Source organism: Poecilia latipinna, unplaced genomic scaffold (genome assembly GCF_001443285.1).
Source record: "Poecilia latipinna isolate Pla-1442-1.1 unplaced genomic scaffold, P_latipinna-1.0 Scaffold644, whole genome shotgun sequence".
NCBI classification, from domain to species: domain Eukaryota; kingdom Metazoa; phylum Chordata; class Actinopteri; order Cyprinodontiformes; family Poeciliidae; genus Poecilia; species Poecilia latipinna.
In genome coordinates this window covers 222,505-238,520 of record NW_015113260.1, presented here as the reverse complement: position 1 = coordinate 238,520, position 16,016 = coordinate 222,505, and the positions used below count along the sequence as shown (strand labels likewise).

The following is a 16,016-nucleotide window of genomic DNA, read 5'->3' as shown; positions in this document are numbered from 1 at the left end:
AATGACAATAAAATATACTGGTATCGTCTGAGGGTGGCCATAAGCGCATAACAGTCATAAATTAATTACAAAATTAATAATCAATTTTGAAATTTCCCAAAGCGTTTTCAACATTGCTGCATAAAAAGTATTATGCATTGGGAACTGTCCAACTAATTCCAATTACCCCTCTCTACCGCCCCACGTGGCGTTACTGCACCTAGTCATGCCCATGATCGCACCATAGGCATGCTGGGATCGCGCATGGATATTACTTGCGCAAAATCTCAAAAAATACAAACAAAGAAAACCACAACAGTAGGAACCCCCACCTTGCTAGTGAACATTCTGCAGGGTTGATTAACATGTTACATCACAAAGGTGTAAGGAAATGACACTTTCACGTGCTATTTCTAAAAACCCCAAATTACCATTCTCTCTCTCTCTCTCTCTCTCTCTCTCTCTCTCTCTCTCTCCTGTGTGTATCTTGAATTGGGTCTATTTGAGCTCAACTCGAGCACGCGCACACACCTAGACACAAGCGCACATTCACTCACCCACAGAGAGAGAGAGAGAGAGAGAGAGAGAGAGAGGGAGCGAGAAAGTGGGGGACGGAGTGATGCTCTCCTGCCGGAGAACAGAACCTGACTCCGGCCAGCCAGTCATCAGCGTCAGCAGCGGCGGCAGCGCTGTCTTCGCCACCTTCAGCGCCACCGCCACCCGCCCCGCATACACACACTGTCAATGAGAAAAGGAGTGTGTATCAGTCGCGGAGCAAATAAATTGGCTCAGGGTTTTTACAACAAGGACCCAAAGACCGGAGGGTACTCTGTATGCCGTCGGCGGCATGGCGGCGGGGGCAGAGAGAGAAAGAGAGAGAGAGAGAGACAGAGAGAGGCGTGCGCGCGCGTTTCCTCGCAGGAGCGGCGCTTTGGGACTGTGATGTCTGACGGACGCGGAGAGATGCTGTGAGCTCTGGTATTAGCAGAGCCAGCTGCGCACCCACCGAGCCGCTCTGTCCCCTCCCTCCCCGCATCTCATCCCCAGCATTCCTGCTCTCTCTCCCAAGCGCCGACCATTCGCTCAAAGAGGGGAATCGGCTCCACACGGCTCGCTCCGCTCACTCCGGCTTGCGTCCCGCGCGGAGATTTTGGCAGGTATGTGCGGCGGCGCAGCGCGTCCGGGGCGCTGGATGCGCGTTTTGCATGCTGTGTTTAGAGGTGGGGTGGGGGGTGTGGATGGGAGACCGGTGACTGGTTGGACTTTGTTGTATTTCTTCTTCTTCTTCTTCTTCTTCTTGTTGCTTCCCTCCCCCTGCCCCTGTGGCCCTGTGAGTGCTTTAATGAAACGTTATCTGAGAAGGATGCGGGCATCATCTGTCGATGCAGCCGACGTGAGAAATACAACAGTGCGAGGTGGCGTTCATATCCGTGCCAGCTGTTGCAGTTTTATCCCCGATTTGCACAGCTTGGTCCCCCCCCCCCCCGCCCCCACCCGAAAAAAATAAAATAAAATAAAAAAAAAACACTGTCGATCTCACAAAATTCCCACCTCTCTCCCTTTGCCGCCGCTTCTTCTGCATAACGTGGCCACAACACGGGCGCATGTGATCAAGCTGTTTGTGTCACACCGAACCAAATTACCCTCGATCCCGTCAAGACAGCCCAAGAAATAATATGCTGATGAATGGAGGGAGACAATCTGTTGTGCTACTGGCTTGCTTCCTAAGCTGCAGGCGGATATTCCTCTATTTGGAAATGGACCACTCAGGCAGAATGAAGCTAAGGATGGGCGTGAGGGCAATATGATCTGAGGATGCACACACCCTCCTCTTGCTCAGCTCTCACTTGATGTATATGCTGCTCTTCAGCAAGCAAATGCATGCGTGAAAGCAGTCATGCAAGGAGGCATGGCTGCGTGGCACATGTGTGTTTCATGCACGGCTGCACAACACAGATGCACATTTGTGCACACAGCCACATTATTTTTCCATTTATTTATTTTTTGTACCTCCTCCTCATCCACACTCGACCATAATCCATAATCGTATGCTCTGGAGACATGACGTAACACATAATCTCGTCTCATCTATATGCATCAATTTCTAAAAGGTTTGCAGAAAAGCTCTCTTGTCTCAGCCAGAAGGGAAATGGGAACAAACAGTCCTCCACAGCACGGCAGCACACAAGTGCTAGGAGCATGATGAGCTTAAATTGGCTTACTCGGGGGTTCGCATCAGTCGACGCACAACCAGCCATACGCTGCTGCGAGTGGAAATAGGCTAGCATGCTTCCGACTCACACTTTTTTTCTTTTTTTGTTTGCTCCAAAGGGGAGTGGCAACGATAGTACATGCTGTACAGGTGTTAAACTGTGGAGCGCACTGCTGATCGCAAGAGGAGAAGACGAGGGGGGAAACTCTGGATGTTAATGCAAGACCCTTTTTTTAAAAAAGAAAAGAAAATGCACAGGGAGTGCTTTTACTAACCCCTTTTCACCTGCTTCTCTCAGTCCAAACCCAGAAAAGGGTGAAACGGGACAGATGGTTTCAGAGAGCCACTAGAATCCTGAGATTTATTTCATCACATGAGCCACTCGTCTCTTGACCTGTCAGGACCGCTATGAAAAAAGGTTAGGCTGGTGAAAAATGAATCCAAGAAGATGCCTATCATTTAATGCAGACCAGAGTGGCCGTTCCATTGACCTAGAATCTGATAACTGTGTTGGTTATGAGCAATAATCTTGTGACAGCAGAGAAAAGGATACATAGTAACTTGAGTTAAAAAAAGAAAAACAGCGAGTTTTTGTAGTGCTACCTTTAACATATATTGGTTATTTTAATCTTAATGCATAGACCTAAGCTAAAGATTAAACACCTGCTAAATTTAGTGGTCAGGATGTTTTAAGAAACTGTAGTTCTTCAGAACATCTACATTTCTCATGTTTTGTAAGGAAATTAGTTGTTTTTTTTTAGCAAGTGCAGCAACAGGTGGGGAAGGTGAAGCCCTGTGCCACTCTATGCTCCAAACAGTTTAGAGAAAACCTTATTGATTATCTACATAGGGCCAATGTGACCTGAATGATTTGTTTTCAGCCCTGACTTTTGAAACCCCTAGTACAGAACGGTACAGTACATCATGCCTTTTAATTTTAATTCACAGTTGCACATGTAGCGTTCTGTATTTCAATCCCAGAGAGATTATCTAGAATGTAAGAACAAAGAATATTTAATGTACATTGCAGACAAAGCCACAGTCTCTGATGGGCTGAGGCTGTACTATTGCAACTTATTCTCTGGAAACCAATTTTCACTTTCCACTTATCTCCACTGATAGGATTCCGAATGAGTTCTGCCGAGAAGAGAATCTACTCAAATTGTGCTCAAGTTTCCCCGTTTTAACCAAATATGCTGCAGAGTCGTCCTACAGAGGCGTGTCTGCAGATCCGACGGTAGTTCATGTTAAAATACTCGTGACCGGGGATGTGGGGATCCAGTTATTTGTCATTCCCCTTTCTTAATTCTTGCATCATTACTCTCTAATGGGATGATACAGGCAATACCTCATGGGCATTAGTAAGTCATTTGAGCATCAACTCTGGCTCACGAGGAGGATGGACGCTTCATTTGTCAAACCTCAACATGCAGATGTCAGGGTGTTGGCTGTGCGAAATGACAAGCAGCCCCCCAATTGGTGATCACCACTCGTTAAACACAAAGGTTTTTTTTTCTCATCAGTTTGTCCAGACAGAGTCATATCTCACATACCACAGTCAAGCATAATAGCACATATTAGGAGCAGAGTGTGATAAGCACATACCGTCAGAGATCCCATTTAATATGAAAGTAGGACTGGACAATAAATCAATAACGATATATATCATGGTAGAGACGTTATCGATATCAATAGATAATACATCCCAATGGAATATTCAACTAGAAACCAAAACTGCACAGCATTCTGGGGGATGTAGGCAGAGGAAAGGCTTTAGCTTCTCGACCACTTTCAGTCAGCTGAACAAGTTGGGTGGCGTCAACTAACTCATCCATTGTTTGGTTACCTAGCAACAACCTGTTGAGTGGCTGGCGCAGCAGCAGTTTAAGGTTTTCGCCACTGTGCCTCATAGCTGCTTAACAATAAAAAGAACGGTGTGGAATGGAAGCTATTTAAAACAGAAATAAAAAAGGCAAAACGATATTGATTGATATGAAATCGTGATTTATTTTCTAGCCATATCGTCCAGCCGTAGATGAAAGGTATATAGAAAAGGTATAGAATAGAATAGGAATAGCCTTTATTGTCCCATAGAGGGGAGATTCTATGGTTAGACAACAACACAGAGTCCCTGAGATCGACTATTATCTTTAGCTGTTCAAATCAGCAAAAGCTATTTGCAACGTGCAACAGCAGTCTAGATTAATTATATTTCCAGACCAGTTCTAGATCAGACTCTTCCATAAAAAAGCTCTAGAGGTGACATCGCTTCGGTCTGTCCATCTGCTGCATCTCAAGTAAGGATTTAAGGGCCGGGTATTTTGTTAGAACGCCCTGACATCCAGTCGCTTTCCAGGTCGGAGGTCCTCAAGAGCTACTCTCCTGCAACTTTTAGATGCATCCCTTTTTCCAACACTCCTGAATTGTTGCTGAATTCTCTGAATCAGCAGGTCATTCATAGGCCTAGTAACGAGCCATTCGATTCAGGTGTGTTAAAGAAGGGACACATCTGAAGGTTTCTGAAAAGTAGCTCTCGAAGACCAGAACTTGGGTTGCCTTTCGATGGTGCCATACTCGTCCATTTTCAGAAGACAGGTGGAACAGGTGTGTTTGAAGTGTTAAAAGGCTCATATAGTGAGTTTTTAAATAAAATCTGATTCGTCACCTTTAGAAGTCACCCCTGTCAGGTGCTAAATAATGTTAATCGGTTTTATCAGAGTAAAGGTGGTCGGGTGCAGATGTTTTTAGTTGTACGTTTTCCTTACGTTCCATTGCTATACACTATTTTGTTGTGTTTTATCACATGAAATCCAAGAAAAATACTTTGCAGTTCGTGGTTGTAACGTGACAAAAAATGTTCAATTAGCAAGACGTTGTAAAGGAAGCTCAACCTGGTTTCTAAACCTTGATATTTAAAGGCCACGACCATTGTTACATCCTTATAACATTGAAAGAGACAGAAGGACCTAATACCAAATTCAGTTTTAACGAGACGTTTGCTGTCGTATCTGTCTACATCATTTATTCTGTTTTGCTAAATGAAAAAAGAAAACATTTGCAGATGGTGCGTTGCATCACCTTGTAATATCACAGAATATTTATTTTGTTTTCTGTCAGTTTATATTCATTGCTAATGTATGACATTCTCCTTTTTAGGTTTTACATTTTACTTATTAGTTAAGCTTACTGGTATTCAGTTTGATAAGAAGAAAGATGACATTGTAACTTATTAGTGTAAGAAAGTAAAAAAAAAAAAAGAAAAAAAAATTCATCTCCAGGAAATGCACGCTTCCTTTCATAGTGTTTAATATTTTGTGCAGATTGGGACTACTGTGCCTGTAACTGTAGAACAGCAAAAAAATAAAAAGAATCAGCGTTTTCTTTGGCAGCTTTAAAAAAAATTACACAAACTTGGAAGCCCTTTCAAGAAAAATAAATAATCCGTCAGATTTTATGTGCATTTCAAATATACTAATGGATCAACGTCATCACGATGCATTCCCCCCCCCCACCTCGTGTTTGCTTTCAGCGTCTAGCTTATGTTGCACGATATAAGTCAAAGGTTTATCACGCAAATATACAATTAATTTGAGATCCCCAGGAGCTCTGATGGAAACAGTTGAGGCAATCTGTGGACATATGCTGCTCATGGGTGGACTGTTTTGGATCATGACCCATCAGCTGCAGAAAGGCTGCCTCTGGCTATACGCCAGTATGTGAGTAAGTAAGCTGAGTCAGGAAACTCCTGCTACCAACTATGGATGCTTTTATTCATTCATTTTGGATTGCAAAAAAAAAAAAGAAACCCTCAATAGATGCCAACATTTGACTTGTATTGTTAATTAGGAGGGCTTTAACGACTTTGTTAATATTTGGACGACAGCTTGAGTAAACTACATGTAGATATATCTGAGTTTTAGAGACATGAATTCATTCCAGATTCAGTCTATCATGCAGTGGCTGCGAAAAACAACAAGAAAAAAAATCCAAACATAAACCAGTAACCAGTATTTTTACGTTCTGACATCTAATGCATCGTCCTTCTTCTGAGCCCTACAATAATAGCTACCTGTGAAGCTGCGTTTCACAGCTCATTTGAAGTGAGCATCTCTCTGTGGTCATGAGACTGTAGACAGATCAAGCTCTAAAGCCCAGAACTAATGCAGAGCAGCTGTCAGATCCTCTGAACAACACAACATCCCTCTTTTTTTTTTCTCTTTCTTTTTGACTCAGTTGACCAGTTGCAATCTAAAAACACACACACACACCTCTCAGAGCTGCCCGGAGCTGACTGAAGCTTAAACAAATGCATGACTCAATGCCTCTTTTTTTTTTTTCCAAAGTATTGAAAGATTGTTATTTTCTCTTCTGTTCAACTATATTGTAAGCGTAGGTGCTGAACCGTACTAATTAAACTAATTGGAACATCAAGCGTTCGACAGTGTAAGTGAATCACCACTTTAATTAGTAATGACGCCCACATCTTTCATTCCAAGTCAGTATGTGGCAAACATAAATGTGCATTGTGTCTTAACTCAAAGCCAAACTTTTTTTCTTTTTCTATGCTTTTAAGTTTAATATAACATCTTAAAAACAAAAGGATGTAATAAAAGTCTGAGTGTATAAATCTAAAATATCACCTTAAACATTCCTTATTAAACCAAATTCAAACTTTCACATTAAAGCATATTGTTGCTGTCTGTACTACAGACACTTACAACAGTATTGTTGCGCTGAAGCCATTAGAATTATTGGCCAGCTTCTCGCTCTTAAAGCTGAATACATCAATGTAGCCACTGGCTGTATTGACCTTTAGTGACACATGCACACATACTTGATTGAACGCAGCGTGACGTTTTTCACTTTAAGTTTTAAAGTGCCTTTAGCATGTAACCAATCAGTTTAGATCTAATTTCGAGTTTAGTGCATTTTGTACAAAATTGTACTTCATATTTAACTGTAGGAAAAGCTTAAAAAGCTGCAAATTAGTATTTTTCTTCACACTTCAAATAATTCTGTATGTTTTTGGGAAAAAGAAAAACACTCAACGAGGGACAATAACAAGGATTTCGGTCATGGCATTTTCCTCAGTTATACCGTTATTTAAAATTACAGGGTAATAACTTTGATGAATGGAAATGATATATTTTAAGAGTGTTGCAGGTACAGTGGGGAAAGACTTGGACTCGAGTTACACCTGAGTGGACAAAGCAAACACTTGAGGCGGTTAATAGATAATAAAAACATGTTTATGCTAGCTGTAGCGACATAACATTCAAACTAATCGCTGTATTGTCGATTAAATGATATGTTGTTTTCTTAAATTACAACTTCTTTCTCTCTTGCTGATAGGCTAGCTCTGCCACCACAAAAAACGTCTGGATTATTTAAACTTCCTGTTCATTCAGAAAGTCAACATTTTCTGACATTGACTCCCTAAGCAGGGCTTTGCACATTCTGTTGTGATTTATAGCTCTGGAACACGTTTAGTGTTCAGACTTGACAACAAAGCGTTTAAATTTAGATTTAGAACATGATTGTCTGCTAATATTAAAATTTTCTCTCTCTGTTTTAGAGAGAAAACAAAACTCTAAACCAGAGATAGGGAAGAAATAAGCACTTTGATTTATTACTTGTCTTAATGTTCTGCTGTCTTTCTTTGAGAATAAATACATTTTTATTTTTGTTCTATATTGGATAAATATCATGCTTCATAAATTTTAAGCATATTTTAGTGCAGCTGGTAACAGTGTTTGTATGTTGATTTTTAAAGAGGATGTTTTATGCATTTCCCAAGCACACAGTGCCACTTTGTAGCACAACCAAGCAACTGTGTTACTTGGAAATACTGCTTAAATCAAAAAATAACTTTTTATTTTTCTCTGATGCTTTAAAATTGGAAGCTCCAACTCTTTCCAACTATACCACCATACCACCAACCATACCACCATATGCTGATATCATTGTTATGATATCAGCATATCATAACAACATTATGCAAACAGTACAGTTTGAATTCGTATCCAGGAGAAAGGTTATAGATTTTATACATTCCATGGATTTAATGACTTGAAGCAAAAGTCTTGAGACTAGATTTTAACACTGGATTTTGGCTCCAATCAGTAGATACCATCTTGCAAACTCGAACTGTAATAGGTGGGTTTTAAAAATGTACATATGTTTGAACTTTGTATTTACTCTTGCATGAACCATTTTCCTTTTGTTCTTTTTTTTGTCTTACAGAGAACTGTTCTTTTTCCTGTGGAAGGCAACTGGATTTAAAAGTCTTTCAGCCTCTGGACAAACTGAGGTTCTGGTGATTTTGAACTGGGCTTCTGTTCTGTCATTCAGCGCCTGAATATGCTCGGCTCACCCATGCTCCGTTACAAGCCAACCTCTTCTTTCACCCGATGATAAAAACAATCCACAGGATTGCCATCCATGGTTTCTGCGCTAATCAAGACTGTGTTATTCTATATTGAAAAGATTTGCAAAGGAATGTTTACAAAGAAATTGGCAAACCCAATTAAGAAGAAAGAAAGAAGTGAAAATAAAGAGCCCAAATTAGCCGCTGATTTGCAAGCACATAATCAAACTCTCTCAACCACTTTAAAGACAACTGTCAAAAAAATTTCCAAATGCTCTTCGGCACGTAACATATCGCTTGAAGAGGACGACGGAAAGAACGACTGCTCATCGTTGTCACCCACTTTCAGCTATCGTGTAGCTATAGCAAATGGACTCCCAAAAAGTTCTCTTTTTTTAAATAATAATGAAAGTATCTTTCCTGAGGTTCTTTCGATTGACAGCAGTTACTCTGAATCCTTGAGTGAGACAAAACCTGTCCGGAGACTAGATGAGCATAAATCACACACTATGCCAGTAAGACGAAACAGGAAGAGCCTCATCAGTTTAGCTCCCTCTGATGGCAGTTCGGAGGGGGAACGGGTGGAACGCTCTAGTTTACATACGCTTAGGCTGGGGGCTCTACGCAAGTTAAGGAAATGGAAAAAGAGCCAGGAATGTGTCTCCTCAGACTCCGACGTGAGCAATTGGAGGAAAACCCTGGGCATACGAAGCAAATCTCTGGACCGTGCTGGACGACAACAAAAGAGCTCTACCCTAGAGCCTGGCTCTTCCTCAACAGGTTGCATCAGTCAGACGCAAGATGTAATGGAAATGATTTTTAAGGAGCTTCAGGGGATCAGTCAGATAGAAACTGAACTATCTGAGCTTCGTGGCCATGTAAATGCCCTTAAGAGCTCAATTGATGAGATCTCCAGCAGTGTGGAGGTAGTTCAGAGTGAAATTGAACAGCTTAGATCAGGATTTGTCCAGTCAAGAAGGGAAACAAGGGATATCCATGACTACATTAAACAGATTAGCCACCAGGCTAATAATTCAACCTTGCGGTTTCTCAATGTTCCTGAAGAGAGATCAGAAAAGACAGAGAGTGTAATATACAAAATATTGAAAGAGAAAATGGGTTTCACAGATGCCCATAAAACAATTAAAATTGAGCTCGCTCACAGGTTAGGGCAACAAAGAGAATGTTCTAATGCGAAGCCTCGTCCTATTATTGTCATTTTTGCAACACCCCAAGACAGAGATGTAGTCCTTAAGAAATGCTACAAACTCAAAGGTACAGGGATTACAGTATCTACTGATAGTTTAACAAATGATGGAAAAGACAGGAAAGACAAAACAATGTCATCCTCTCAAACATATGAAAGTATGGATATAAAAGTCTCAGGAAAGGAGAAAGTAGTAGAAAGTGACGACTGGGATTCAATGGACAGTGATAAAGAGCTGGATGAGTTAAGCAGGAATAAATATGCAATGGTTATTTCAAAGCCTGTTCACAAGTCCAAATCAGAGAAGAGGCGGTCCCATGACCACAGCAGGTCAGGAGACGTAGCAGGCTACTCAGGAACAGTCCACTATGCTGACGACTCGTACTATGACACAGACAAGCATGCAAAGGCTTACTACTCTGATATGACCCCCGGATGGCTTTCTCAGAGTGATTATTCAACTCCAAAACTTAGTCGTTCAGAGTCTGACTGTTCAAAACTTTGCCAGTCGTACTCTGAAGATTTTTCAGAAAGTCAATACTTCACACGAGCAAATGGTGGCTCCCTCCTCTCCTCCTCAGATCAAGAACTGTGGCAGAGAAAACAAGAGGACATGGCCTCCTCTTGGTATGCTAGTCCCAGCCATCCTCATGATAGTCAAACATATGAACATAATGAGGTTGAGACTACAGAAACTATTGATAGTGGGGTTAGCAACGGACTTGTCTGCATGTCTGGGGATAGAAGCCACTACAGTGGCTCACAGGTATCATTACAAGGTGATCTTTCACCATGGAAAGACTGGCATCATTTGGAGCAAGGAGCTGACTCTGGCTTAGAAGCTTCAATAGAGGTCAGTAGCCCTTTTGACCCATCAACTATTCCTGGATTTCCAGAGAACATTACCAAGTGTCAGGAGGTTGATTTGCAGTTTGAAGGAGATGAGGAGTTTATGATGCTTGACAGAGAAACTTCTTTACCTCCTATCACCACCCATATTATTCCTCCCATCACAGAACGGGAAGCTGTCAAGACTTCTTCCCGGCATTCGAGGGAAGGATGTAAGGTGATCGCAAAAGAGAGCACAAAGATATCATCAAAAGAAGCCTCTAAAGCTGCAGCAAAAGTGACGCCCAAATCAAGTAAAGTCACTACTCCTAAAGAGGAGACATCTAAAATATCGGCAAAAGAAAACACAAAGGTTTCTGCTAAAGGTTCATCTAAAGTGACATCTAAAGCGTCCCCTAAAGAATTACAGAAAGAAACATTAAAATCAGCTGTTAAAGAAAGCTCTCAAGTCGTCCATAAAGACAATTCTAAATTTATACCCAAAGAAACCACTAAGCCTATAGGTAAGGAAGTATCTAAAGTGACATCAAAGTTAAGTTCCATTGAAACTGTTAAGGTCACTCCTAAAGCAATCTCAAAAGACAGCCCTGTAATCACACCTAGAGAAAGCCCTAAAGAGTCACCGAAAGAGAGCCCTAAAATAACTCCAATTGATACCCCTGTCTTGACTCCAGATTCAACCCCTAGAGAGTCCCCTAAAGAATCCCCTAAAGTCATTCCTAAGGAATCCCCCAAAGTCATTCCTAAGGAATCCCCCAAAGTCATTCCTAAGGAATCCCCTAAAGTCATTCCTAAGGAATCCCCTAAAGTCATTCCTAAGGAATCCCCTAAAGTCATTCCTAAGGAATCCCCCAAAGTCATTCCTAAAGAATCCCCCAAAGTAATTGCTAAAGAACCCCAGAAAGTCATTTCTAAAGAGGGTGTAAAGGCTGTTACTAAAGAAGTTACCAAAGAAGCTTTAAAACCACCCCCAAAAGAGGTTCCAAAAGAGGTGGCTAAAGCGCCACCTAAGGAAACAACTACAGTACCCACTCAGGAGGTTTCTAAGATTCCACCTAAGGAAGTTTCAAACATAGCTCCTAAAGAGCCTTCTAAAGTGACCCCCAAAGAGCCTTCTAAAGTATCTCCAACAGATGTTTCCTTGGTAGCACCTAAATCAGTTTCTAAAGATGTTGCCAAGGAACCCTCAAAAACAGGTGCCAGTGAAAAATTCCCTGAACTTGATGTTAATCATAGCTTTCACCAGGCTCCGAGCAAGTCCTCAAGTATGTACCGTAGCCAGAGTGAGATACGAACAGAGAAAGTGGAGGAGGTTCCAAAAACCTGGAGTAGTAGACTTAGTATCGATCTAAGTGAAAAGTCCTTTGGCTTTGGCTTTGGATCCACTCTCCAAAGAGCTAAGTCTGCTCTGGAGGTTGTTTGGAAATCTGGCTCCCAAGGCACCCCTGCTCCTCCAGAGGAACAAACAAACTCTTCTTCCTCGTTTATGGGGCGTTTTCGAACACTCTCCACCTCTACTGCAAATAATTCCCCTGCTGCAACAGAACCGGATGTTCGTGCGGAACCTGTCTTCAGCAAGGCAGAGGAGGAAAATACAAGTGCAGAAACAGGAGAGCTATCTGTGGACAGTGAGACTCACTACGTTGAAGTGATGGAGCAGGTACTAGCTAACCTGGAAAACAGGACTAATGTTAACGAGAACCAGGACACGGACGAGCTTGCACAGGAATGTGAGACTTCTCAGGACTATGATGTGTCTGATGACATTGAGCCCTCTCAAGACAATGATGCCTCGCAGGATCTTGAGGCATTGCAGGATTTGGAGGCCCCGGGTGATTTTGATGCAAGTAATGAAACCCGAGTTTTGGAGTATGATTGCAGCTTGGATGATCAGTACGAAGAAGAGTACAGTGAGGATTATGACAACCAACTCACCGAGGACACTGCTGAATACGATGCAATGGTTGAGTATGTGGATGTTGAAGAGCCTGATGAGACTGAGGATAACGATGTAACAGAGGAGATAGAAGAGGGTGCAGAAGAGTTGTATGAGGTAGAGGAAATAGCCGAGGAGGCTGTTGAAGTCTCTGAAATAGAGGAACAACAACAACAACAACAACAGGAGGATGAAAACAAGAATGTTCCAGAGGAGAAGCCGGTGGAGACGCCACCCAAGAAGCGTGTTCGACCCACATTCAAGGAGGCAGCACTGAGAGCCTACAGGAAACAGATGGCTGAACTGGAGCAGCAGATTCTGGCAGGAGGTATGACTTTTCCCTTCTTAACCTTTATTATACCAACACTTTGATTTTTTTTAAGTACATGAAGCCTCAAAAAAGTTGTAGTATGTCTATAATTTAAAGTTACTGAAAAGTGAGAACCCCAACTAAATCTTAGTTATGCATTCAAATTGTCTTCAAGTTTTGTACTTACTTATTAGGTAAGTACATACAGTATATATACATACATACTGACAAAAGGAAGAAACTGTTGATTAAGACTTATTTTTTAGAGGTAATGTGAAAGTGGGTTAGCTTGAATGCAGAAAACACTGCTTGTATGTAATTTGAACCTGAACCATTTATTGAGTCCTCAGCATTCTGTGGTCATAAGAAAAGTTACAAGGATATATTTGAAATCTCACAATGTTGATCTGGTGCATTTACAACAAGTTGCACAATGGCATCAGTCAAAATTATAATGTTGATTGCTAAAGAAATTACCTGGCAGGAGTATTTTTTAATTAAAACCAAGTCATTGAGCTTGAGTGTCATTTTTGCAAGGGGTACATTCAACTTGTGGGCTCCTTAACATAACTATTTCAAAAGTAATGCAGGAAGGAAACCTCTATGGGATGTAAATCTAATAAATGACCATTATGTATGGTATGAATTGTTGATAATTTTACATGTTTTTGTGAAATCAGTAGTAATCTTACAGTTGATAAACCTTTTGAGTTGAAAGACTGAAAAGAGATAGCTATGTGTTACAGGCACCTTTTCTTTTTTAGATTAATGCTTTATAGTTTGTTACTGAAAGAGTAAAGCTAAAAGCGCCATTGTGGCTGTTGCCCAAATGAATATTCAGAAAAACGTAACTACCCTTCTAGCAGAAGATTTTAATAACATAAGCAAGAGATTATCATATACCTTATGTGATCTTATAATATTCACCTTTTGCCCTTAATTTAATGGTGGGCCACTTTTCTAATTCATCTGGTTGCATTAAGCTTTTGTCTCTCTCCAGCCTTTCTTACCTTAAATCAAGATGCAGTATGGATGACAAGGTCAAGTTTAACAAATAAAATTGACTCATTGATGAAACTGTTTTCAACAGGGCATGAAAAAAAAACCTTCCGCTACGAAATTTTCTGTTCCTGGTGCAGATCAAAAGTTCTTGACCCACCTGGTCCCACCATGATACTCACAGTAAGGTAGTTTAGGTCAGCAATACTGCTTGCAAATCAAATCTCGCTATTTATGCTGGGTCCCGCATGTTTTCTTTGGTACAAAATATTTCTGTCTTTAGCGCTACAGGAGTTTGTTGTCACACGTCGAACACAACTAATACTTATCAAAAATTCTTTCAGCTCCTTTTACGATACCATCAGTGCCTCTCGGCTGCCCCACTCTCCAGTTTCTGTCTCATTTCTTTCAATCAATTTTGAAGTCCAGTACTTACAATATATGATGCTGGGAAATTGTTCTGTCCCTTTGTACTGCCTGAAAAAATAAAATGTTCCTCTGTTACTTTACACACTTATCCTGGCAAGTTATTGCGGCCTTTATTTTTTAAATAAATTTTTCCTTTAATAGATTACTTTATGGCTTTAATTGAATTGTAAACAATATTAGAATGAAACCCAAAATTATTCAGACCCCTGGTCACTATGTTTCCTTTGACTAAAAGTTATAGGTTTTGTTTTTAGTAATGTCCAAAAAAAGGTTTATTTCACTGATCGAAATTTTTTTTTTTTGTAAATAAACATAAATATATTTTCAGTCAAAAAACTTTTACATTGTTTTGTCCTCCCATCTCCCATCGGCTGAATGAAAATACATTTAAAAATCTGGCAAACACAAATAAGTTTGGGGCTAAATTGTGTCCAATTTGCTACCAATCAAATTCCTCACAGCCACCGCACTCGCCTCTTGCTCATGGTCCAGAGAGTCCCGTCTGGCCTGACTGCGAGCTACGCAGGGAGTCTCAGCGGCGTTGCCGTACTCTTACATCTGTCTTCAACCGGCTACAGTAGAGTCTGCATTCAGATGCTAATTTACACCCCTCAAGGGCATTTTGTAACCAGGTCAGCCTCGCTAGGAATATTTATAAAGGCCTGATGCGAGTAAAGTTTGTTGTTTGCTCCTCGGGGAGCATAGGAGGTAGACCCTCTTTATGCTTAGTGCATCACTTCCTGATACAGTGTGGATATGAAAAATGCATATGCAGAGAATCCGATGTACTGTATTTCCATCCAGTTCAGCACATTGTCTGATTTGGTATGTGGGAGGACAAGGAGAAAATCTGTGTATACCTTACACACAATGTGGGGAAGTTGTGCCTTTCAGATTAAATATTAATATGTACGCCATCGTAGCCTATAGATGAGTCGCTACTGCACATGATGCCTGTAATTATTTGTTGGGAGAACTTACTTTTACCTTCTGGGCATAAAGTCTGAACTGAACCTGTGAAGAAATCTGTGCAGTTTTCTGCAGAAACACACCAACCTAAAGCAGATGTTGTCATCAAATGTTTCGGAGACCGTTCTTTACTGATTTTGAGAATTTTCTTCTTGTTAAAATATTTCACCACATGTTGTTTTCAGAAAACATTTTAATAGGATTTGGATAAGAATGATCAGAAACATGGCATTTGTGCAGTTAAAACCTGATATTTGCATGCACTTTGTGAAAAAGGTGACTTTCTTTTTCTTTTACATACACTGTGTGAAAAAACAAGAACTTTTTTTTCTCTTGCTGCCTGACATTAAAAAATTACTTCAAGAGCAGTACAAAAATAAAGATTTCCGATTGCACATGTACTCGAGGGAATGCCTGCTGATGTTAACGCTAAAGTGTTTCGCTATAATGAGTATTTCTACAGTGTGAGGAATAAGGGGAACACTTTCAACCCTGAGAACATCTTCATAAGGAAAGGAAATTAAGTATGAATGTTGAAGAAACATTGCCCTGCGACACACTGGCGACCTGTCCAGCGTGTACCCCACCTCTTGCCCGGAACGTTAGCTGGAGAGAGGCACCAGCAACCCTCCTGACCCCATTAAGGGACAAGGGAGTAAGAAAATGGATGGATGGATTGAAGAAACATCTCAAAACATCCGTTAGGTCACATTTCAGATTGGGCACAGATTTGTCCTCCAGCTGGAAAATGACCCAAAG

At 41.0% G+C, this 16,016-nt stretch overlaps 1 protein-coding gene across 3 annotated transcripts in view; it reads left to right on the top strand.

Moving 5' to 3' along the window:
• Positions 1-500: 500 nt before the first annotated feature.
• LOC106954288 (protein unc-13 homolog C) overlaps positions 501-16,016 on the top strand; it is a 135,674-nt gene continuing 120,158 nt past the window's right edge. For 2 of the 3 annotated variants that reach the window (XM_015043675.1, XM_015043673.1), the window contains exons 1-2: positions 502-1,136; positions 8,435-12,878. In XM_015043675.1, the coding sequence (XP_014899161.1) occupies positions 8,633-12,878 (4,246 nt within the window). In that variant the 5' untranslated portion in view covers positions 502-1,136; positions 8,435-8,632. Of the gene's footprint in view, positions 1,137-8,434; positions 12,879-16,016 lie in introns of all 3 variants that reach the window. The other variant, XM_015043674.1, reaches the window with a different exon arrangement.